This window comes from Scyliorhinus torazame, chromosome 7, assembly GCF_047496885.1.
Source record: "Scyliorhinus torazame isolate Kashiwa2021f chromosome 7, sScyTor2.1, whole genome shotgun sequence".
NCBI lineage: Eukaryota > Metazoa > Chordata > Chondrichthyes > Carcharhiniformes > Scyliorhinidae > Scyliorhinus > Scyliorhinus torazame.
Genome location: NC_092713.1, coordinates 117,743,137 through 117,769,514, shown reverse-complemented (window position 1 = coordinate 117,769,514; position 26,378 = coordinate 117,743,137). Strand labels below are relative to the sequence as shown.

The window sequence follows — 26,378 nt, the reverse complement described above, 5'->3', positions numbered from 1 at the left end:
CCCTACCTGCATTAGACCTTCCAAAATGCATTACCCCATTTGTCCGGATTAAACTCCATCTGCCATCTCTCCGCCCAAGTCTCCAAACAATCTAAATCCTGCTGTATCCTCCGACAGTCCGCATCGCTATCCGCAATTCCACTAACCTTTGTGTCGTCTGCAAACTTACTAATCAGACCAGTTACATTTTCCTCCAAATCATTTATATATACTACAAACAGCAAAGGTCCCAGCACTGATCCCTGCGGAACACCACTGGTCACAGCCCTCCAATTAGAAAAGCATCCTTCCATTGCTACTCTCTGCCTTCTATGACCTAGCCAGTTCTGTATCCACCTTGCCAGCTCACCCCTGATCCCGTGTGACATCACCTTTTGTACTAGTCTACCATGAGGGACCTTGTCAAAGGCCTTACTGAAGTCCATATAGATAACATCCACTGCCCTACCTGCATCAATCATCTTTGTGACCTCCTCGAAAAACTCTATCAAGTTAGTGAGACACGACCTCCCCTTCACAAAACCATGCTGCCTCTCACTAATACGTCCATTTGCTTCCAAATGGGAGTAGATCCTGTCTCGAAGAATTCTCTCCAGTAATTTCCCTACCACTGAAGTAAGGCTCACCGGCCTGTAGTTCCCTGGATTATCCTTGCTACTCTTCTTAAACAGAGGAACAACATTGGCTATTCTCCAGTCCTCCGGGACATTACCTGAAGACAGTGAGGATCCAAAGATTTCTGTCAAGGCCTCAGCAATTTCCTCTCCAGCCTCCTTCAGTATTCTGGGGTAGATCCCATCAGGCCCTGGGGACTTATCTACCTTAATATTTTTTAAGATGCCCAACACCTCGTCTTTTTGGATCTCAATGTAACCCAGGCTATCTACACACCCTTCTCCAGACTCAACATCTACCAATTCCTTCTCTTTGGTGAATACTGATGCAAAGTATTCATTTCGTACCTCGCCCATTTCCTCTGGCTCCATACATAGATTCCCTTGCCTATCCTTCAGTGGGCCAACCCTGTCCCTGGCTACCCTCTTGCTTTTTATGTATGTGTAAAAAGCCTTGGGATTTTCCTTAACCCTATTTGCCAATGACTTTTCGTGACCCCTTCTAGCCCTCCTGACTCCTAGCAGCCCCATACTTGGGAGAAGGGAGATTTCCTAGCAGCCTTGGGAGATGGGTGATTTCCTAGCAGCCTTGAATACATTTCATCTGGGTATGGCAAACTATCTGCTTTCAAAGATGCTAAACCCCTTAATATTTCCTTCTTATTATAATTATATCATCCAATATTTCACACTCCTCCTCTTTAACTACACTGTCTGCATTATCCAGCACCCTCTCCGTCTTGTGTGCAACAAAGTATTTATAAAGAACCACATTCATTGCTTCCATCCAGGCATACAGATGACTTTTTTGGTCTGTAATAAACCCTACTGTTTCCTTAGTTATCCCCATGCTCTTTATAAAAAACATTTTCCTTGATTTTACTTGCCCAATGTTCTTTCATACCCTCTCTTTGCTTGCCTATTTTTTATTTCACCCCTGCATTTTCCATTTTCCTCTGGCTTTCCAGAGTATTGAGTTTACAGCATCTGATGTAAGCATCCCTTTTTTTTTGCCTTATCCTGCGATATACTACTCTAGGACTCGAAGTTTGTGTATCCCATGCCTTTTTCTTTCTAGGAACATATTTGTTTGAGACCCTCTGTCTCTCCTGGAATATCTCCCACTATTCTAACACTGATTTACTTTCAAGTATCTATTTCAAGTCCATCTTTGCTAAGTCACATCTCTTTGTAATATACCAGTCAAGGACAGGGATGGGAAATTGTGTGTGGAGTCTGAAGAGATAGGCGAGATACTAAATGAATATTTTTCGTCAGTATTCACTCAGGAAAAAGATAATGTTGTGGAGGAGAATGCTGAGCCCCAGGCTAATAGAATAGATGGCATTGAGGTACGTAGGGAAGAGGTGTTGGCAATTCTGGACAGGCTGAAAATAGATAAGTCACCGGGACCTGATGGGATTTATCCTAGGATTCTCTGGGAGGCCAGGGAAGAGATTGCTGGACCTTTGGCTTTGATTTTTATGTCATCATTGGCTACAGGAATAGTGCCAGAGGACTGGAGGACAGCAAATGTGGTCCCTTTGTTCAAAAAGGGGAGCAGAGACAACCCCGGCAACTATAGACCGGTGAGCCTCACGTCTGTAGTGGGTAAAGTATTGGAGGGGATTATAAGAGACAAGATTTATAATCATCTAGATAGGAATAATATGATCAGGGATAGTCAGCATGGCTTTGTGAAGGGTAGGTCATGCCTCACAAACCTTATTGAGTTCTTTGAGAAGGTGACTGAACAGGTAGACGAGGGTAGAGCAGTTGATGTGGTGTATATTGATTTCAGCAAAGCGTTTGATAAGGTTCCCCACGGTAGGCTATTGCAAAAAATACGGAGGCTGGGGATTGAGGGTGATTTAGAGATGTGGATCAGAAATTGGCTAGCTGAAAGAAGACAGAGGGTGGTGGTTGATGGGAAATGTTCAGAATGGAGTACAGTCACAAGTGGAGTACCACAAGGATCTGTTCTGGGGCCGTTGCTGTTTGTCATTTTTATCAATGACCTAGAGGAAGGCGCAGAAGGGTGGGTGAGTAAATTTGCAGACGATACTAAAGTCGGTGGTGTTGTCGATAGTGTGGAAGGATGTAGCAGGTTACAGAGGGATATAGATAAGCTGCAGAGCTGGGCTGAGAGGTGGCAAATGGAGTTTAATGTAGAGAAGTGTGAGGTGATTCACTTTGGAAGGAATAACAGGAATGCGGAATATTTGGCTAATGGTAAAGTTCTTGAAAGTGTGGATGAGCAGAGGGATGTAGGTGTCCATGTACATAGATCCCTGAAAGTTGCCACCCAGGTTGATAGGGTTGTGAAGAAGGCCTATGGAGTGTTGGCCTTTATTGGTAGAGGGATTGAGTTCCGGAGTCGGGAGGTCATGTTGCAGCTGTACAGAACTCTGGTACGGCCGCATTTGGAGTATTGCGTACAGTTCTGGTCACCGCATTATAGGAAGGACGTGGAGGCTTTGGAGCGGGTGCAGAGGAGATTTACCAGGATGTTGCCTGGTATGGAGGGAAAATCTTATGAGGAAAGGCTGATGGACTTGAGGTTGTTTTCGTTGGAGAGAAGAAGGTTAAGAGGAGACTTAATAGAGGCATACAAAATGATCAGGGGGTTGGATAGGGTGGACAGTGAGAGCCTTCTCCCGCGGATGGATATGGCTGGCACGAGGGGACATAACTTTAAACTGAGTGGTAATAGATATAGGACAGAGGTCAGAGGTAGGTTCTTTACGCAAAGAGTAGTGAGGCCGTGGAATGCCCTACCGGCTACAGTAGTGAACTCGCCAACATTGAGGGCATTTAAAAGTTTATTGGATAAACATATGGATGATAATGGCATAGTGTAGGTTAGATGGCTTTTGTTTCGGTGCAACATCGTGGGCCGAAGGGCCTGTACTGCGCTGTATTGTTCTATGTTCTATATGTCATATCCCAATTGAGAACTTTAAATCCTGGTTTATCTTTGGTTTTTTTCCCATAACTATACTAAATCCAAGGAACTATAATTACTACCACCAATGCCCTCAGCCACAGATGCCCCTTCCACCTGCCCAACTGCATTCCCTAAAACTCACTGAGGCGTTCCCTTGTCTCCATGGTGTGAAGAACCTTGTTGTGCTGATGTTTTTGAGGTGATTACTTGTCGCCATGGTACAGAAACACTTCCTGCGCTGACTTTTTTGAGGTACTGAAAAAACCCACAATTATCTTAAATTGTCCCGCCAGATGGTAACGTACTTATTCAGCAAATTCAAACTGTGGGTGATAAACCTGTTGATTCTAATTTAATGAATGGAGCAACATTCTCAGCTTTTAAAGCAACATTCTGACATTTGTCCAATAACCATTTTATGATGATGTGAGATTTTCACAACTGTCTTAAAGATGTTGTGCAATTTCAGATATTCAAGAATTTACAAACAGAGTTTTTCGGCTGGATTCTCCGTTTGGGATGTGATGTTCTCCCACCGGAGGTGAATTGTAATCGGTTTACGAGACCCCTGGGAGCACAAACCAGCAATCAATTCCATATTCCTTGTCATGCAAATTTATGGATGGGGTGGAATATGAGGGATTCCCGATATCGGATCGCCATTTTGAGCGGGTAGCACGATAGCAAGGGTCTGTGGCCGGCCACCATCCCCCCCCCCCCCCGCCACTGCAAATCATCCCCAAATCCCGCCCCCCGCACCGCTCAGCCCCCCACCCCGATTGCCTGGGTGCCTCCTTCTCCCAGGTATGGGGGTGACCTGACCTGACCCTCTCCCTCCCCCCCCCCCCCATAGGAACCCCAGAAATAGGGAGACCCAGTCCAGGGACCTGTGTAATAGGGAGTCCTTCCCAGTGACCCCCTATAATAGGAAGACCCCCCCCCCTTCCCAGGGACCCCTATAATAGGGAACCCCGAGGAAAAGAGACCCCTGTCTGGAAGCTAGAGAGTAGTCCAGACAGGGGCAATGAGAAGAATCACAGCTGTAATACTTACCTTGAAGTCCACATATACATTCCTGGAAGGAGAGCAGCTGTGACCTGAGTCTGGTTCTCACAGATCCATTAGCTGCAAGCCATTCATAGCTTTCTAGTAATGATCTGTGATTGACAGCTTCTGCAAATCATCATGGTTCAGTTGCCTAAGTGGTGAAACCCCAATGTTTACAAACATTGACCACATCAAAGAGAGGTAAGTGCATTCCGATCACTGAAGTGTGTGATTGCCCATGATGTTTACACAACTTCTCAGAAAAACCTACATGAATCAGTGATCCCTTTCACAAAGAGGTGAAATAGAGAATAAACAATGATGAAAATTTGTTATTTTGAGGTCTTTGAGTACCAACTTAAACCAATTAAGCAAAGTTGAAATTATTTATTTGATCGCCTGAACCTTGCGATAACATCCTCCATCATATTTCCAAATTATGTTCATTTTATGGATTTGATTTGACTTATTTTGAAGTTTCACTGTCAGGACTCATATCTCTTTGACAGTTAAAGTTTCCAAGTGCCACATGGCACAGTTTAGAAGATGGTTAGCAAATGGCTGAGTCAGACGGCTTGCCATATGTGTTCCACCTTCAGTGAATGCTCATGAATATTACCTCACCAATAACTGAAAGGTGAATAATCTCAATTCTAATTTGCTAAATTGTAGGCCTTATTTGGAGGGATATTAATTTCAACAGAATGAAAGTGCACTCTCGCAGTTCAGGGCACTCATATCTAAATGCCAGAAACTCAGCAGCCAAATTGTACACAGCAAACTCCCACGAACAGCAGTGAGATAGTGACCAGATAATTGTTGTATTGGTGTTGGTTGAGGAAAGAAGAAGGAACATACTTTAAGTAACTCTATTTAATCAGAGTACCTGATACAGACATGTATCAAAGATTTGTGTCTAACAGTGTAGTTACATCTCCTGAATCTAATTGGTTAAACTTTGAACGTTCTGTAAATCTTAGTTATTGCAAACCAACCCAAGTTACTTTTTATGTTTTGTTTTCTCTTTCAGGCACATCACATCAGGGTGGCTATTCCCATTCTTCAGTTGTGTATGCCTTGAAAGAATGTGGCATTCGTCACATTGACACTGCAAAAAGATATGGCTGTGAATCACATCTGAAGAAAGCAATCACAGAAAGTGGCGTGAATCGTGAAAGCCTTTGGATAACGACAAAGCTTTGGCCTGGGGACTACGGCTGTGAAACCACTAAAGCAGCATGTTTGGAGTCCTGCAAAAGACTCGGTCTGGAATACGTTGGTATGAACAAATACCCAAGCAAATTTAAGAGATAAGGGGCAAGGTTCTCCGACCCCCCGCCAGGTCGGAGAATCGCCGGGGGCCGGCGTGAAACCCGCCCCCGTCGGTTGCCGAAGTCTCCGGCACCTGAGATTCGTCGGGGGCGGGAATCGCGTCGCGCCGGGTGGCAGGCCCCCCCCTCGATTGTCCGGCCCACCGCTAAAATGCCTGTCCCGCCGGCGTAAATTAAACCACCTACCTTACCGGTGGGACAAGGCGGCACGGGCGGGCTCCGGGGTCCTGGGGGGGGGGGTGCGGGGCGATCTGGCCCCGGGGGGTGTCCCCACGGTGGCCTGGCCCGCGATCGGGGCCCACCGAACCGCGGGGGAGCCTGTGCCGTGGGGGCACTCTTTCCCTTCCGCCTCTGCCACGGTCTCCACCATGGCGGAGGCGGAAGAGACTCCCTCCAATGCGCATGCGCGGGAATGCCGTCAGCGGCCGCTGACGCTCCCGCGCATGCGCCGCCCGGAGATGTCATTTCCGCGCCAGCTGGCGGGGCACCAAAGGCCTTTTCCGCCAGCTGGCGGGGCGGAAATTTGTCCGGCGCCGACCTAGCCCCTTAAGGTTGGGGCTCGGCCCCCAAAGATGCGGAGCATTCCGCACCTTTGGGGTGGGGCGATGCCCATCTGATTTGTGCCATTTTGGGCGCCAGTCGGCGGACATCGCGCCGTTTCCGGAGAATTTCGCCCTGAGTACAAATATGCAGCAACTTCCAGTTGCTTCCTTTTCAGGTCGCCTATTTACAAAATCACTGGCTAGAAACACATGAGAACTTTGGTGGCAGAATTATAATATTAGCAATCTTACCTCAAAAAATGTCATATGAAGCCTTTACTAGTCTTCATTTTGATGATGCAATGCGATTTCCAGTTCAATTAATCTAAATCCAGTTTATTTTGTATTCTAATTAAAACATTTTGTTAAGTATAGCTAATGCGCCAGAGATAAGTATCACAAACACAGAAAACACAAAACATCCTTAACCTCTGTAAGCAAATGTATTTTGTATTTTTCCACTGTGTATCCCTGCCATTTTTGTAATTCCATTTAATTCGTGCCCCTCTATTATCAGGTTGAATTAGGCTCCCAAATAATGAGCTAAAATGTGATATTTTGAAAAATTATGGGCGAGATTCTCCACTCGCCGACGCCGAATTCGCATGCGGCGATCGGGTGGAGAATCCCTTTTGATGCCAAAATCGGGGGGCGCCTGTTTTTGGATATTCTACCTCCTCCAAAACGGGCATCATCGGTGAGTATGCCGCACACCTTTGGGGCGGCCTCAGGACTTCACGTGAAGGCCCTCCCCCGATGCTCTGTTCCCGATGGGCCAACGAATCACTTGTGGTCTGAGTTTTCGCCAACCTCATGGGCGGCTGCAGACTGTCCAGCGCCGCACAGTCGGGGAAGGGGGAAAGCCGTTCCGCTGGCCAGGGGGGCTTCGGCGGGGGCTGGGGGGACTGGTGGGGGGTGGTGTTGGGGGTCACAGGGGGGCACTATCTGGCAAGCCGGGTCTGCGTGCGGCCGGCGCCATGTTGTAACGGCACGACCTCTACAGTTCGTCGCCGTGCGCATGCGCGGCCATGGACCCAGCAATTCTCCGGCCGTCTCTGTCAGCAACACTGGAGGGTTTATGTGGCGCTTAACTGGGCGGAGCATCGATGTGGGGGCAGTGCCAACGTTTTCATCATAAAACCAGACACGTGCTCCGGACATAGCCTCAAAATCGGAGAATCCAGTCCCATATCTCCGGCAGCTGGTTCAAAATCAATGATTCAGCCTAGTTGCTGGTGTTCATAAACTGCTGTTCACACTTTCCCCTCCTGGCTTGTTATGTTTTTAGAATTTCTCATCAGAGATAGTGTAACCCTAGGCCTCTCGCAAGGAAGACCACTTGCAAGAGAAATATCAGAAACACACGGAATGAGAACAAGCTGTTCGACGCACAGGTTGTGCACAATCCACACTTTTATGTACAATACCCATTTTATCTCATATATGAGAGTGACTGTCCTTGCTCCTTCCATAAAAATAAATTGTGCAAAACTCCACTATATCCACTCTGATGCACATCCCACACATTTCATGTTTTCAGCACCACACTGGAGCGGTTCACGCCGCTCCAGCTGCTGATCCCGGCGTGAACTGGCTCCGGGGGATCCGCGCATGCGCAGTGGCACCGGCGCCAACGCGCATATGCTCAGTGGCTTCCTTCAACGCGCCAGCCCCGACGCAACATGGCGCAGGACGACAGGGGCCGGCGCAGAAGAAAGGAGGCCACCAACCAGAGAGGCCGGCCCGCCGATCGGTGGGCCCCGATCGTGGGCCAGGCCACATTGGAGGCCCCCCTCCCCCTGCGCAGGCCGTCCCCCGACCCTTCCACGCTGTGTTCCCGCCGGCTGAGAGCAGGTGTGGACGGTGGCGGCGGGACTCGGTGTTTTTACGACAGCCGCTCGGCATCCCGAGCCAAGAATCGGCGGGCTGGTCGCGTAGAGCGGCCCCCGACCGGCGCCGTGCCAGCCACGGCTGCGCCAATGGTGCAGATTCTCCGCTCTGTGGAGAATCGCGTACCAGCGTCGGGGCGGCGTGGCGCGATTCTCACCGGTCGTGGGGATTCTCCATCCCGGACCCGGGTTGAGAGAATCCCTCCCATGATGTTCCACAGAACACTCTAACAAATTTACCCTTTGAACACTCAATCGCTTTCAGATATTCATCCTTGTCTGTCTTGGCTCAGTGGTAGCATGATGGGTCTGGGTCCATTTCAGAGACTTCAGCACGCAATCTAGGCTGACATCTCAGTGTATTATTGACGCAGTGCTGAGGGCATATTTATAGAGTCAGCGCATCATTTAACGAGGCCATTCAGACCATCGAGAAAATGCAGGTTCTGGTGAAGCAATCTAGTCAGCCCAACTCCCCCAAAATGATAAACTAAGACCCCCTCTGCCCTCTCAGTGACTTAAAGAATCCAAAGATACTATTCAAAGAAAAGCTGGGGAACCCTTCCTGTGTCGTACATTTATGCTTCAATCAGCATCACCAAGTATGATTATCTGGTTATTGCTGTTTGTGGGACTTTGCTGTGTGTAAATTGAGTGGCATGTGTCCTAGTACTTCATTGTCTGTAAGTAATTTTGGGATGTCCTGAGGTTGGCAGTGCCAACCTGGCACTGTGGCATTGCCCCTGCCAGCTGGCAGTGTCACCTGGGCAGTGTCACTGACTGGCAGTGGCAGGTTGGCACCAGATGGCACTGTCAGGGTGCCAGGCTGGCAGTGCATGGTGCCCAGGTGGCACAAGCAGTGTAAGTGTGCCACCTTGCCCAAAGGACATGCACCCGGGGCGTCCAATCCCCTGGGAGACCCCCACAAGTGCCAGTACTGAACGGCGCTCGCCCGAGGTTTCCAAGGTGAATGAGATAGATCCCACACTTCGGGTACCTCGGGAATTTCGCGAGGCCATTGCGAGCCGGCTAAATCCTGGGAGCGGGGTCTTGCAGCTTCTATCTGCCCCACTGTGCCGGGGCGAGCAGCATGGCCCTTTTTCTCAAATTTACTGCTGGTTCTGTAAATATAGTAATGTGGTTGTTGCAACCTTATAAGTTGATATTCTCGCTCTTGTTTTTTGTTTGATTTAAAAGACAGGATGTGATGTCAGGACAAGGGTTTTAATTAGGAAGCTGGTATTGTATTATTGGCAATGAGCAGCTGAACAAACAATACTGATGGAATTTGTCTGTAATCATTTTAAAGGGCAAGTTGTCAAAGTGTACCATTTACATTGTTGAATGTGTGCCTGCCTATTTCCGCCTTTTGCAAACTGTAGGTGCTGTATGTGGGATATAGTACTGTTTTGAATTTATAAGAGCCTCACCATGGAAAAATCTGGCAATTTGTACCACCAATGATACTGATAAGGAGTTACAGAAAACGTTTCACACAGTAAATTCCAGGAATTACATTATTTCCCACAAAGTAATCTTTAATTTCAGCCTGTAAACACGTCAAGTATGTTTTGGCATAATTCAAAATGTATCTAGGACCAGTTTCGGAGCTTGGCAGGGAAAGTGACCAAGCAGCTGTAAGGGTGAGATAAAGTGTACAAGCTGTGCTCAATAGCTGAAAATAACCATATTTGTTCTCATATTAAGGAGAGTGTGTCTATCTGTCAATCATAGAAGTTTCAATAATTGAATAAAGCTTCTCGTGCCAATGTTTTGCTTTTGAAAGTGGATCATTTGTTTTGCAAAGTTTAAATTAGCCCCTCACTTTGTGGAAGTGATGTGACTGAGGTACAGGGTACTGCTGCTTGCCTGTGTGCCTGATACACGCTCCTGTCCTTAAACAGCGAGCCTAAATAAAATCTTAAGCACTGGTCAACCATGAAAGGTATGGTTGTTGCATTGCCATGCAATAGGGAGGGTTCTGCAAATGCAATTCAATTCCCCATCACAATCATGCTGCTGTGAGGAGATACAGAGCATAAGCCAGGTGCTTCCCCATGAGGAAGTGATGTCCTCAGGTCACACTTGTACTTCCTACCAGCATTTTCAGCGTGTTTTTGACAGAGATTTGGTAGTTTACACACTTGCTCACATGACCATGCTACAATGTGGCCAAAAGAGACTAACTTGAGGGCTGGATTCCTGTGCCAAAAGCACACTGCAAAATTCCTATTGTCATGAAGTCCTGCTACCTAAGTCTGACCATTCATACAATAAACCTTTGTGATCTGCACATGATCATTCAAATTCAAGGACCAAACTAAATCCCAACAGTCGTAAAATATAGGGTTGAATGTGATCACACCCAATTCTATGAAGAAATCTGTTCTTCCCTCTCACTCACCATCACATTCTTGCTGTCACTTGCTTTTACATTCTCATTTTTGTTCTTTTGGCTCACTGACACTGTCTGTCTCAAATACACTTATTAATTGTTCAACTCACTTATATGTTCATTTATTTATATGGGAATCCACATTAAATGGTCTTTCTTTTTCAGATGTTGGTTCTCTTATGCATTTCATGCATTTTTTGTTCATTTCTGATTTCCAGCACAATTACTTTTTAGTTTAGATAAACAATTACCAATAATCCTGTGTAATTATCTCCAGTCACCGATCAAGAAATACAATCTGTATTCTTTCATCTTATTATTTTCATGATTTGTGTCACCAAAGAACTATGTAATCTTTTCATTCATGGGTGTTTATGCAGGCATTAGGTGGGAAATATTATAGGCAGCACAGTGGCGCTCTGGTTAGCACTGCTGCCTCACGGCGCCGAGAACCCGGGTTCGACCCCGGCCCCAGGTCACTGTCCATGTGGAGTTTGCACATTCTCCCCATGTCTGCACGGGTCTCACCTTCACAACCCAAAGATGTGCAGGGTAGGTGGATTGGCCACGCTAAATTGACCCTTAATTGGAAAAAAATGAATTGGGTACTCCAAATTTATTTTTTTTAAAGATGAGAAATGTATACAAAAATAATGCAGTAGCCTTTTGCTTCTATTAATATTTATATTCATTCTTCTCAAATCAAAACAATTCAAGTTTTATTTCAACAACATCATTTGAATTATAATTAGAGCAATACAGTGGACATTCTTTTCCCAGAATTTGCATTGCCAATGTATAGCAGTGCTTCCCAAATATTGGACAACTCCCAATATATTGCAGGACTGGCAAGGTATTGTATTCCTGTGGATTAAGCACTCCTTCAGTTGCCCAATTTAAATATTCAATTTGCTCTAAATTATAGGATACTGTCCAACAAATTCTGACACCACTTTTTCACACCTTGAAAGTTTGAGAGGGGCAGGGATTTTATTCCACAATACTTTGGAAATCCAAAATAAAAAACAAAAGTGCTAGAGATACTCAGCAGGTCAGGCAGCATCAGAGAGACACAAAGTTAATGTTCAGGTAGGTGCCCTTGCATAAGGATCTGTCTCTCTCTCCTCAGATGCTGCCTGTCCTGCCGACTATTTCCATCATTTTCTGTCGAGATTTTATTATGTATAGCTGGTGGTTTTGGATATTATATGGGTTGGTTCATTATGTGAATTTGCAATGAAGGGTTTCATTTTTTAAAAATGTATTCATGGGATGTCAGCATCACTGACAAAACCAGCCCATTCCCTAATCGCCATAACTGAATGGCTTGCTGGGCCCTTTCAGAGGGCAGATGCTGTGGGTGGAGATATAGACCAGATCTGTTAAGGATGGGTGCCCTAAATGGCATAGTGACCCAATTGAACTTTTTATGACAATTCATTATAGTTTCACAGGCGCCATTACTGAGACTAGCTTTCAATTCTTGATCTCTCAACTGAATTTAAATTCCACCAGCTGTTGTGGTAGAATGTGAGCCCATGACCTCAGAATCCTTGCCTGGATCTCTGGATTATGAGTCCAGCGACATTACCACTACAGCACCATTTTCCCTATTTATCTTTACAGATGCATTTCTAGTTTTTATTTCTGATTTCTTACATACTTTGCTTAAGGTAGACTGAGCAAAAAAATTTAAAAAAAACAAAGGAGCAGTGCTGGAGACAGAATATTGACATGGAAAGGGAAAAATTCAGTAGAATTTTGCACAGCCTGATGAACAGTTAAGAATGATCAAATTTAAGATCAATCAGATCTTCGGCATTAAGTTGAGCTGCTGCAAACTTTCACCGTGGCTTTAAGTGACTCCCCAAACAAAGTGTGGAAAATCAGATTGTGGTAGTTACCACTGATGTATATATTGTACAAAGATGATGTTGGTGTAGGTGCTTTACGGTAAGGCACTGTACTATAGGTAGGGGGTAGTTCCCTGCCTGCTGGCTCCGCCCAGTAGGCAAGAGTATAAATATGTGTGCTCCTCATACAGCAGCCATTTCGCCAGCTGCTGTAGGAGGCCACACGTCTTAGTGTAATAAAATCTCGATTGCATCCAACTCTCGTCTTTGTGTAATTGATCGTGCATCAATTTATTACACTAAGTTTTCAGAAGATGGACCTCCGCATCAAGCAGGATCGCCTGCAGCAGCATCCGCAATCAGACAACGCCAAAAAGGACTTTGAACATTGTCTAGCCTGTTTTGAAGCATACATCGGGTCTGCGCCAGACCCAATTCCAGAAGCTCAGAAGATTCAGATCCTTTACACGCGGCTAAGCGCCAACGTCTTTCCACGTGTCCAGGACGCGCCGATCTACGCAGACGCCATGGCGCTACTGAAGGAAAACTACGCTCAGCGGACTAACACGCTTAAGCCAGACATCTCCTCTCCACTCGTCGTCAACTTCCTGGTGAGTCAATGGAAGATTTCTGGCATGCCCTGATTCCCCTAGTTAGAGACTGTGACTGTCAGGCCGTCTCGGCCACGGAACACACGAACTTGCTCATGAGAGATGCTTTTGTTACGGGGATAGGGTCCGATTACATCCGCCAGTGCCTCTTAGAAGGGGCCACGCTCGACCTCGTGGAAACCAAAAAGCTAGCGCTCTCGCTTATGGTTGCTCCGTGCAACATCCAGGCCTACGCCTCCGACCGCGCGGCCCACCCCTCCTGTGCTTCGTGGACTTCGCAGACGGCCGCCCAATCATGGACCCCACCAGCGACCGCCCTCAGCCAGCCTCACGCCTGTGCCGCGCGACAGCCAACGAACCCCGGGGGCCCCAAATGATACTTCTGTGGGCAGTCGAAACACCCCCGACAGTGCTGCCCGGCCTGGAGTGCCCTTTGCAAGGCCAGTGGCAATAAGGGGCACTTTGCTGCGGTGTGCCAGGCCCACTCAGTTGCCGCTATTGTTCCAGCTCCCCCCACCTGCGGCCAGTGGGCGCCGCCATCTTCCCCTCCGCGGACCACGTGTGGCCCGTGGGCGCTGCCATCTTGTTCGACCCCCACCACGTGCAGCCCGTGGGGACCGCCATCTTGTTCTTCCCAGGATCGTCAGGCGCCGCTCCCTTGTTTTCCCCACGACACGTGCGGCCCGTGGCCGCCGCCATCTTACCAGGACCCATGCCCCCTGGGCACCTCATCTGGCCGCGCGCTGCCCGCAACCGCCAACGAACAACCGCGTCTCGCCTCGGTCACGATTGACCAGTCTCGCCCACACAACCTGGCAAAGGCTTCTACCAACGTGAAGATCGATGGGCACGAGATCTCCTGTCTGCTGGACTCCGGGAGCACTGAGAGCTTCATTCACCCTGATACGGTAAGGCGCTGCTCCCTCGCGGTACACCCCGCTAACCAGAGAATCTCCCTGGCCTCCGGGTCCCACTCCGTGGCGATCCGGGGGTACCGCATCGCCACTCTCGCTGTCCAGGGCGTGGAATTCAGCGGCTTCCGCCTCTACATCCTCCCCAACATCTGCGCTGCCCTGCTACTCGGCCTGGACTTCCAGTGTAACCTCCAGAGCCTAATACTGAAATTCGGCGGGCCCCTACCACCCCTTACTGTATGCGGCCTCGCGACCCTAAAGGTCGACCCACCTTCCCTATTTGCAAACTTAACCCCGGATTGCAAACCCGAAGCCACCAGGAGCAGACGGTACAGCGCCCAGGACAGGACCTTCATCAGGTCCGAGGTCCAGCGACTGCTTCGGGAAGGCATCATCTAGGCCAGCAATAGCCCTTGGAGAGCCCAAGTGGTAGTTGTGAAAACTGGGGAGAAACACAGGATTGTCGTGGACTACAGCCAGACCATCAATAGGTACACACAGCTCGACGAGTACCCCCTCCCACGCATATCTGATATGGTCCGGGTCTTCTCAACTGTGGACCTGAAATCCGCCTACCACCTGCTCCCCATCCGTAAGGCGGACCATACACTGCCTTCGAGGCAGATGGCGGCCTTTACCACTTTCTTAGGGTTCCCTTTGGCGTCACCAACGGGGTCTCGGTTTTCCAATGGGAACCGGACCGAATGGTTGACCGGTACGGGCTGCGGGCCACTTTCCCGTACCTGGACAATGTCACCACCTGCGGCCACGATCAGCAGGACCATGACGCCAACTTTGCAAAATTTCTCCACACCGTCACTCTCCTCAACCTAACCTACAACAAGGAGAAGTGCGTATTCAGCACGAACCGCTTAGCCATCCTCGGCTATGTGGTCCAGAACGGAGTCCTGGGGCCCGATCCTGACCGCATGCGCCCCCTCATGGAACTCCCCCTCCCCCACTGCCCCAAGGCCCTCAAACGATGCCTGGGGTTCTTTTCTTATAACGCCCAGTGGGTCCCAAACTATGCGGACAAGGCCCACCCACTCATTCAATCCACTCTTTTCCCCTTAACGGCCGAGGCTCACCAGGCCTTCAACCGTATCAAGGCCGACATCGCCAAAGCCGAGACATTAACATTCCAAGTCGAGAGCGATGCATCAAACGTCGCTCTAGCTGCCACCCTCAACCAGGCAGGCAGGCCCGTGGCATTTTTTTCACGAACCCTACATGCCTCCAAAATTCGGCAGTCCTCCGTCGAGAATGAGGCGCAAGCCATCGTTGAAGCTGTGCGGCATTGGAGGCATTACCTGGCCGGCAGGAGATTCACTCTCCTCACTGACCAACGGTCGGTTGCCTTTATGTTCAATAACACCCAGCGGGGTAAGATCAAAAACAATAACATCTTGAGGTGGAGGATCGAGCTCTCCACCTACAGCTACGAGATTTTGTATCGCCCCGGTAAGCTCAACGAGCCCCCCCGATGCCCTATCCCGAGGCACATGTGCCAGCGCACAGGTGGACTGACTCCGGACTCAGCACGACACCCTCTGTCACCCGGGGGTCACACGTTTTTACCATTTCATCAAGGCCCGCAATCTGCCCTACTCCATCGAGGAAGTCAGGGCTATCACCAGAGACTGCCAAGTCTGCGCGGAGTGCAAACCGCACTTCTACCGGCCAGACCGTGCGCGCCTGGTGAAGGCCTCCCGCCCCTTTGAACGCCTCAGCGTGGAGTCCAAGGGCCCCTCCCCTCCACCGACTGTAACACATACTTCCTCAGTGTGGTCGATGAATATTCCAGATTCCTCTTCGCCATCCCATGCCCTGACATGACATCTGCCAGCGTCATCAAAGCCCTCAACACCATCTTCGCTCTGTTCAGCTTCCCCGCCTACATCCACAGTGACAGGGGTCCTCATTCATGAGCGATGAGCTGCGTCAGTTCCTGCTCAACAGGGGTATCGCCTCGAGCAGGACGACCAGCTACAACCCCCGGGGAAACGGGCAGGTGGAGAGGGAGAATGGGACAGTCTGGAGGGCCGTCCAGCTGGCCCTACGGTCCAGAAATCTCCCGGCCTCCCGCTGGCAGGAGATCCTCCCCGACGCCCGTCACTCCATTCGGTCGCTCCTGTGCACCGCGACCAACGAAACACCCCATGAACGTCTCTTTGCCTTCCCTAGGAAGTCCATCTCCGGGGTGTCGCTCCCAACTTGGCTCACAGCTCCAGGACCCGTACTCCTCCGAAAACACGTACGACTCCACAAGGAAGACCCGTTGGTTGAGAGGGCACAGCTACTCCACACCAACCCACAGTACGCCTACGTAGCGTACCCCGACGGCCACCAAGATACAGTCTCCCTCAGGGACCTGGCACTAGCTGGTTCCGCACACTCACACCCTCCGGCCCGGCGCCAGCCCCCCTCCCCCGGCGCACCCAGCTGCAACCCCCGCCCCAGGACAATCTGTCCTCCCCTGCCCATACCCGGGGATGAAGAGAACTTCGACACGCTCCCGGAGCCACCGAAGACCAGACCAACACCGGAATCGCCGCCAGCACTGCGGCACTCCCAACAGCAGATCAAGGCTCCGGACCGATTGAATCTAACATGACCTGGACTTTTAAAACATTATCACTCTGTATATAATTTTCCCCTCCACCCCGCTGGACTCAATTTATTTTCCCTCTGTACTTTAAAACGTCTCCCTGTATATAGTTCTCCACCACCCCCGCCGGACTCAATTTTAACAGGGGGTGAATGTGGTAGTCACCACTGATGTATATATTGTATATAGAGGATGTCGGTGTAGGTGCTTTACGGTAAGGCCCTGTACTACAGGTACGGGGGTAGATCCCTGCCTGCTGGCTCCGCCCAGTAGGCGGAGTATAAATATGTGTGCTCCTCGTACAGCAGCCATTTCGCCAGCTGCTGTAGGAGGCCACACACATCTTTGAGTGATAAAGCCTCGATTGCATCCAAGATGCTGCAGTAACATGAGAATATACATATTTCCGCAGTAATTTATATTCCTTAACCTTGACTGTAATTTCATATATATTCAAATGACATGTTGGCCAAACTGTTCAGAACATGTCAGCCACCTTGCTTTTCTTTCGATGAAACTTCTACCTGGATTTAGCTTTTACGCTGGCCAAATCTACATTAAATGTCTTATTTTCTGTTTGCCTCCAAGAGGGAAATATTCACAGCTGTAACCTCACTTATCACCAATAACAGTTATTGTCCCCAAAAGACTCCAGTGGTCTGGCAATTAAATGGGATTTCTGTTTATTGGAAGACAATCTGGCCAAATTGAGTGATTAATCAGCCTAACCAACTCAGCGTCTCTGCAGGAATAATGATTTAATCTTAAAGCAAATCAGTTTCCATTCTGGTTTAGAGCACGGGATCAATGCCAGGATTTTCATCCGAATTACTTGTTCATTGGGACAGGGTGTTTTTCTGATCTGTGTGAGTGTGGGACCTGACTGTGACGAATGTGATATAAAATAGTTACTTTAGAGTTACTAGTTAATGTAATGTAGAAATAAGCCACTTTGATTCTTGCAGTTAGGGACAAAGGAATTTGAGACCGCATGGAAAAAGCAGGAAGAGGTGTGTCTATGAGAGTGATGCTGCATTGATAGGGGCCAGAGAAAGGGATTGGAAGTGAGCCAATCAGAATAGATCGAACAGGTCAGGAGGGACATAGGCTGACCTATGTCCGTCGAGTATGTGAAACTTGATACCATTTGAATTGATTTTGCAGAGATCCCTTTGTCTTTTAGTTCAGTCGTTTTCTGGGATGTAAGAGGCTGGATGTCTTTTACGTTTCTGTAAGATGATTCAAGCTTGCAAGCTAAATAAATAACTTCTGTTTACGTGCGAATCCGTCTCAACTTTTATTGAGGCCAGACTGACAGAGAAAGAAATTTGGAGATCTACAACTGCACCAAATGTTTGCCGAACTCTGCCAGGGCAGCTGCTGTTCACATTAACAACTCATGCATGTGCTGCTGACATATTTCTCTAAACATTGACTTTGATTCATATTTCCTTTTGTGAATAAACAAAGGTACACGTATTCCTGTTTCAGATCTTTATCTCATGCATTGGCCTGATGGAAATGCCCTGGGAAAAACTAATCGAGAACTCCGAGCTGAAACTTGGCAAGTCATGGAAACGCTATATGATGAAGGTGAGTGATGGCTATTATCTAGATTTTGAGCAGACTCACAACATATTTTGTGCTGTTATTTTCTTGTACTTTGGAAGTATTTTAACTTAATTAGCGTTAGGAGATTTGAACTACAAGTTTGTATAATTTTCCTAAATTTAGTTTTTTTCACTTTATTTTCTTTGCCTATTTCAGGGATTTCAAAACTTGGGGGCAGGGACCTGCATGTACCGGAAACTCTCCCCCCACGCCAACCTAAACTTCTCATTCAGTTCTTCCAAGCTCGTAAACCGCCCTCCCAGAAACAAATCCTTCATCTCCTTGATCCCCTTCTCCTCCCAAACCTGGAACCTCGCATCCATTCTCCTCGGCTCAAATCCGTGATTTCCCCTGATCGTCATCCCACCAACCACACCCCGAACCTAAAATGCCCCAGATACCTGAAGTGAGACATTGCCACACAAAATGGCAACCCCCTTCCCTCAGCCTCCGCCCCTGGAGAGGGAACCACAAAATACCCACTTTTTCCCAAATTCAGCTTATACCCTGAAGACGCCCCAAACCTTTGAAGCAAATCCATTATGTCCCCCACCGAAGATCCCGGCTCCTAAATGTATAAGAACAAATCATCCGCGTACAAGGATATTCCAACCCCACCCCCCCCTCACTAATCCCTTCCACAACTCCGAGTGTTATGAGGAAGTTACACTATGGCAATACAGGACAGGCTCAGTTAGCCAGTTAGCCTTTATCTTCCCGTTCTTGTATGTTCATTTCAAGTGACTACGGGGCACAGGCAGAATGGCATCCCTGTTGATGTTCATTACCACATTTCTCAACGTAATACATTTCTGGAGCTGGATTCTCCAGTTCCCCAGCCGCTGGAGGGGGTCCATTGCCAGCAGGAAAAAGGAATCGCAATGACCAGTGAATTCCAGCCCAGGGGCGGGATTCTCCGACCCCCCACCGGGAGGGCGGCGTGAATCCCGCCTCCGCCGGCCGCCGAATTCTCCGGCACCGAAAATTTGGCAGGGGCGGGAATCGCGCCGCGCCGGTCGGCGGGTGCCCCCCCCCCCGGCGATTCTCCGGCCCACGATGGGCCGAAGTCCCGCTGCTGTCATGCCAGTCCCGAATCAAACCACCTACCATCCTGGCAGGACTGGCGGCGCGGGCGGGCTCTGGGGTCCTGGCGGGGCGATCTGGCCCAGGGGGGTGCCCCCATGGTGGCCTGGCCCGCGATCGGGGCCCACCGATCCGCGGGCGGGCCTGTGCCGTGGGGCCACTCTTTTCCTTCCGCCTCGGCCACAGCCTCCGCGATGGCAGATGCGGAAGTGACACCCTCCCTTGCGCATGCGCAGGGATGAGCCGCTGACGCTCCCGCTCATGCGCGGACTTCCGCCGCCCGGCGCAGTCCCTTGGCCCTGGCTGGCATGGCGCCAAAGGCCTTTCCCGCCGGTCGGCGGCACGCCAACCACTCCGGCGCGGGCCTAGCCCCTCAAGGTGAAGGCTTGGCCCCTAAAGGTGCGGAGTGGTTCCCGCCACTCCATCCTGCCGGGTACCTCCTCCCCGCCAGGTAGGGGAGAATCCCGGCCTTGATCTCTAATAGATCATCTGAGTAGGCAGATAATTGGGTTAGATGCTTCTCAATTTGTTGAAGTAGAGAAAGTAGTATAGTTGCAGAACATCAGTTGCAGAGGCCTAGAGCAGGGCTTCCTGCATGGGCATTTGGTTGGGAATGTTTTGGAGCAGAAGGGAGACTCGAAAAGAGGGGAAAGAATAAATGGGAGAAGGTTTTTTTTAATCAAGTTTTGAGAGTTTGGAAATAGTTAGTACTCTCTTATCACATTTCATATCACCAGTTTATATTTTAAAAGACCTGCAGAAATGATATGATGGAATGAATCAGAATTCTGCATTTTGATATCAATGTAGGGGATTCAATGGTTTCATAACGGGCTGGATTCCCTGGGCCCCAGCAGCGTGTTTCTCAGCACCGTGCCATTTGCTGCCGGCGGGATTCTCTACTCCTGCCGCTTGTCAATGGGATTTCCCATTCAAGCAACCCCATGCTGCCGGGAAACCCGCAGGCGGGGGTGCTTTGCCGGCGGGAAGACAGAATCCCAACGGTCGGAGAATTCCAGCCAACATTTGTTGGGTGAATTCTATATACGTCATGGTTACAGGAACGTCTCTGTTATCCAGCATGCTCAGGGAATGGGAGGTTCATAGTTTGGCAGGGGGATGGGAACCAGAGCTACGGATCAGAGGATAGGGTAGTCCGGCTGAGGGCTCCCTGGGGAGGCTGTTAGATGCTGGGAGACCGGTAGATCCTGGGTGTGTACGCTTAAGTACCGCAGCTTGGTTCTCCCCCATCGTGGGCGGGATTCTGATTGTGGCCCCACACAGGACTTGGGTAGCTCCCGCAAGGCGTATTGGCTGCCGGTAAGCCTCACCGTATCTACTGGCCTGTCGCGCTCCCAGTTGGGCGCGACGTGGCCGATAGATCTCTCATTACACACCAACAGATAGTTTAAGAAGTAAACACACTCTAATATGCACTTTACTTTGGTGCTGGACATTTGGTAGAATACTGTATATAGGATTTTAAATATATCAAATTTTCATTTAATTTCCAGAGGGATTTATTAGGTGACTGATAGAAATTAACTATTCTAGTCAGATATAAGGGGTGCGATTCTCCCATGCCGCGCCGTTTGGGAGAATGGGCGTTCACGCCAATTACAGGCAGGCAGAAGGAAGTTGCATCCACGGCCGGTGATGGCGGGTGGGGGGGTGTCTCTGATATGGATGCCGCGATTCTCCGGGGGGGGGGGGGGAGGAGGAGCCAGAGGGGTCTCTGATGTGGATGCCGCGATTCCCCAGGGGGGGCGCAAAGGAGGAGGGGGGGGGAAGGAGAAGGAGGAGGGTTTGGGGCAAATGATGCCACCATTCTATCGGGGGGGGGTGGAGTGGTGAGGGGCCTCCAAGGGTACGCATGGGAGCGACACGCCAGTTGGACTGCCGTGGCAGGACGGTTGCGAAGACACGCTTCCAAGTGAAGATCATGGTGATGGGTTGAGGCCACTGGCGCTGCAATGAGGAGGGACGGGGTGAACTGGATGGGAGACGGATACTGTGGGCAGGTGTAAGGGCGCTTGCATGTATGAAGGGCAACCAGCCAGCCGGGGCACCCATGTATCCCATGGGCCCTGGCTGTCGACGTGTCCAAGCGCCCTCGTTAAAAATGTAGTTGTCTCTCCCTCCCAACCCCCCCCCCCGGCCCGTTTAGTTTGTTATGTTTGCACAACAGCCATCAATGTTTGCCGCCGTGGTGGCTGCGGCTGCCCTGCAGGTTGCCATTCGGCGCCACCGACACAGGTGGCTCAGAGAAGCTGCTGCAGAGGCAGCTGCAGCAGAGTGACTGGCTGCACAGGGCCCCGTGGCAGGCGCTCATGCTGCAGGCCCTCACGCCCGACAGGTCCAAGAGGAGGCGGAGGGTGACAATGACCTCCATGTCGCGGGCAGGCAGAGGTCGACGAATCAGATCCTGATGGGGCGCCGGGGGAGGAGCACGAGCAGGTGGTCGGGTCAAGGCGGCGGAGGTGCCCCTTGCGGCCTCGTGTGTACCGGGACCGCATGTCGTTCGAGGACCTTCCGATGTGGCATGCAGGAGGAGATTCAGATTGAGTCGGGAGACGGTGGCACATATATGCCACCTAATGGCACACCTAGCACCATGTGTAACGGGGGGAGGACATGCCTTCCGGGTGAGCGTCAAGGTCACGGTTGCCCTCAATGTTTTTGCCACGGGGTCCTTCCATGCACCGAGCGGGAACCTCTCTGGAATCTCTCAGGCATCGGTGCACCGGTGCATCCGGGCCGTTACCGATGGCCTCTATGCCGTCGCTGAAAGATACATTAATTTTCCGGAGGACCGCGCACACCAGGCTGCCCGGGCAGCGGATTTCGCCTCAGTGGCCGGGATCCCGATGGTCCAGGGCATCATTGATGGCGTGCACGTCAACATCCGTCCACCCTCGGAGAACAGAGATGTGGGGCAAAATTCTCGCGAAATGGCGCGATGTCCGCCAACTGGCACCCAAAACGGCGCCAATCAGACGGGCATCGCGCCGCCCCAAAGGTGCGGAATGCTCCGCATTTTTGGGGGCCGAGCCCCAACATTGAGGGGCTAGGCCGGCGCCGGAGGAATTTCCGCCCCGCCAGCTGGCGGAAACGGTCTTTGTTGCCCCGCCAGCTGGCGCGGAAATGACATCCCCGGGCGGCGCATGCGCGGGAGCGTCAGCGGCCGCTGACAGTTTCCCACGCATGCGCAGTGGAGGGAGTCTCTTCCACCTCCGCCATGGTGGAGACCGTGGCGGAGGCGGAAGGGAAAGAGTGCCCCCACAGCACAGGCCCGCCCGCGGATTGGTGGGCCCCGATCGTGGGCCAGGCCACCGTGGGGGCACCCCCCGGGGCCAGATCGCCCCGCGCCCCCCCAGGACCCCGGAGCCCGCCCACGCCGCCTTGTCCCGCCGTTCAAAAGGTGGTTTAATCCACGTCGGCGGGACAGGCAATTTATCGGCGGGACTTCGGCCCATCCGGGCCGGAGAATCGAGCGGGGGGGCCCGCCAACCGGCGCGGCCCGATTCCCGCCCCCGCCGAATATCTGGTGCCGGAGACTTCGGCAACCGGTGGGGGCGGGATTCACAGCAGCCCCCGGCGATTCTCCAACCTGGCGGGGGTCGGAGAATGACGTCCGTGTTCCTGAACAGGAAGGGGAACTATTTCATGAACATCCAGGTGGTCTGCGACCATTGAATGAGGATAATGCACGTGTGCACACAATACCCAGGCAGCGTGCATGACGCATTCATACTGGCACAATCATTCATCCCCGCTATCTTCGAGGGTCAACCCCCCTGGTTGAGGGGCTGGTTGCGGGGGTTACCCGTTGCGGTCGTGGCCGATGACGCCTATACGGAGGCCACAGACCAACTTACACCTGTGGCACATCGCGAATTTTGTTACACAGTTGCTTCTGTCAGCGGGTGTGATCAGTGCCATGTTGAATGGTGACAACCCGCTTCGCGATGAGCTGTGAGCTCCGGATCGCTACACAATGTCTGACTCATGGCCATATCTGAACCCTCAACCTCGGTGGTCCCTGTATGCGTCACGGACACTCCATCACATGTCCATGTGGGGCAGCGGGCGTCGGTGTGCTGAGGACGACGGGATGTTTGGGGGGAGGGGGGCACACCAGGCCTCACCGTTGTACTGATCTTCGAACCCCAGCGTCACTCGGTCCCCCTCACGACCCCCTCAGGCACCGGACATAGCACAGGTGCATCTAGGTTTGGTGTAACAGTGACTTTAATCGTGACATTCAAAGACAAGTGCCCTAGCCCCTATAACTAAGCTGCGCCCTGCACCCGTGCCAACTTACTACGTGTCTAACTTCTTGGCCTTACGGGCCCTACCACTACGTCTTGGTGTTTCCCCAGACGGTACAGCAGGAGTGGAGACGGACTGCTGAGACTCCTGCCCTTCGACGTGGCTCCCCATCGGCCCGGCCTGGATGGGCCAGGCTGCTCGGCGGGTACGCTGAATGGCGTGGTACCAGCCTGCTCTGCCCGCAACCCACCAGATGCAGCAGAGACAGAACGGGGGGAGTCCGAGTGTTCCAGTACCTCCCTTGCTGGAGTAACCAGGACGGGCACCGGAACCTCCTGCTCCGTAGGGGAGCCCGGTGGCCCCCGGGCCTCACTATGGGACGGTGGTGCCCGCTGAGACATGCGCCATGGCACTGCCAACACCTGGTGCTGCCAGTCCTGGAGGCCCGCTGTGGAATCGACCAGGGTCTGAAAGTTCCCAGCGATGGAGCTCAGGGAGTGCGACATCCCTGTCAGGGATTGTGCTCTCCCGCTGGGATTGTGTGACGCCATCCATCATGTGGGCAAGGCCACCGACGCTCTCAGTGATGGCCTGCTGGAACTGGGCCATGGCCTACTGAGACTGGGACAGACCCCGGAGTGTGGCGGCAATGTCCAGCTGGCTCTGGGACATGGCTGCCTGTGAGACGGCAGCCCTGTCGTGGGACACGGATGACGCGTGCACACTAAGCCCCACGCCTTGAAGAACCTGACCCATGGCCAAAACCGTTGCCCCCATTGCCTCCACCGCGGATGCCACTCGTGCGGTGTCGGCCTGGGTGGCAGCCATGACCGGCACCACTCCCTGCTCATGGACGCGAATGGACTCCTCCAGCTGCGTCTGCAGTTGCTGGAACACAGCCATCATCCCGTTGTCTAGTCCCTGGGGTTCCAAAGGCATCGGGTCTGTGGGTGGGTCCGGTAAGTCCAGGAACCCGGGAACCGTCTGGGCGACAGCTGGGTGCTGGGCCTGGGCTGCCCTCCGACCGTCCAGCCCCTCGGCTGATCCTACCTCCACCTGCTGTACCGGTACGGATGTGTGGTGAGCACCAGTCAATGACCCAGAAGCCTCATCACTTACGTGCCCACCGAGGTGAGTGTATCTGCGATGGTTGACGTGGTGGGTGACAGCAGTGCCGCATACGCAAGGTCCTCATCTGTCCCCAGGTCTGGGGTCTCCTGGCCCCGGTGCATTTAGTCTGCGGCCCATGTTAGGTGCCGTGCCCTGGATGTCCATCGTCTGTCGCGACGTCCTCTGTGCGTCACTGTCCTGAGTGGCTGTCCTGTCGCCATCACTGTCCTGGCTCGCAGCCCCTTCCTCGTCCATCTCACTGCCATCTGTGTCCTGACTGTCCGTCCTGACGCCTCTGTCTGTCCTCTGTGCATCCCCCTCCAGCGGCCCGGCCTCAGAAGAGGGCCCTCCTGCCCATGTTCCTTCCCCTCAGTGCCGTGCGTCCCTGTGAGCGGAAGAGGTTGAAGCTGGAAATGAATACTTTGCATCAGTATTCACCAAAGAGAAGGAATTGGTAGATGTTGAGTCTGGAGAAGGGTGTGTAGATAGCCTGGGTCACATTGAGATCCAAAAAGACGAGGTGTTGGGCGTCTTGAAAAATATTACGGTAGATAAGTCCCCAGGGCCTGATGGGATCTACCCCAGAATACTGAAGGAGGCTAGAGAGGAAATTGCTGAGGCCTTGACAGAAATCTTTGGATCCTCACTGTCTTCAGGTGATGTCCCGGAGGACTGGAGAATAGCCAATGTTGTTCCCTATTCTCCCGCCCCCGGGGGGCTAGGAGCGGCGTCGCGTCATTTACGCACGCCGGGCATTGGCACCGCGTAAAAGTGGCGCCGCGTAAATGGCATGGCCAGCGCCGCGTAACTGGCGTCACGCGCGCAGCCAACCCAAGCATGCGTGGTTGCCATCCTCCCCGAGGCCGCCCGGCAAGAAGATGTCGGATGGATCTTGCGGGGCGCGGAGGAAATGAGGTCCTCCTTCAGAGACACCGGCCCGCCGATCGATGGGCACTGATCGCGGGCCAGACCCCATTTGAGGCCCCCCCCCCCGGTGCAGGAACCCCCCTCCCCCTCCCCACAGGCCGTGCCCCCAGCTTTCCCGCGCTGTTCCCACCGGCAGTGACTAGGTGTGGATGGCGCCGGTGGGAACCTGTCGTATTGGGCAGGCCGCTCGGCCCATCCGGACCGGAGAATAGCGGAGAATCGCCATTTTGGGTGTCTCGGGCGATTCTCCAGCCTGCGCCGCGCACAACACGACGGGGCCGTTCTCGCCGCTTGGGTGAATCACGTGAGGGCGTCGGACCGGCGTCGTGTGGAAAATGGCGCGCCAGGCGATTCTCCCAACCGGCGCGGGAGCGGAGAATCGCGCCCTGTGTTTTTCCAATAATATCTAGATGCAGGTGTGGTTCAGTTGGAAAATTGGCAGGCGATGGAATGAGAAATTGGCACCAATATTTTCAAATACATATATTTCTTAAAATTGATAGACAGATAGTTTGGCCAAATTGAGTGAATTATAAATTAAGTAAAGCCAATCAGAGGTGAAAAGAAGGCGAGACCTTAAGATAATAATCTCTTTAAGAATAATTTACCCGGGATGGAAAAACT

General features: G+C 51.5%; 1 protein-coding gene across 4 annotated transcripts in view; it reads left to right on the top strand.

Annotated features, from left to right (window-relative positions):
- LOC140426503 (uncharacterized oxidoreductase ZK1290.5) overlaps window positions 1-26,378 on the top strand; it is a 262,640-nt gene that overhangs the window by 94,367 nt on the left and 141,895 nt on the right. For all 4 annotated transcript variants that reach the window (XM_072511363.1, XM_072511361.1, XM_072511362.1 and 1 more), the window contains exons 2-3: window positions 5,639-5,887; window positions 18,243-18,344. In XM_072511363.1, coding sequence (XP_072367464.1) covers window positions 5,639-5,887; window positions 18,243-18,344 — 351 coding nt within the window. The remainder of the gene's footprint in view (window positions 1-5,638; window positions 5,888-18,242; window positions 18,345-26,378) is intronic.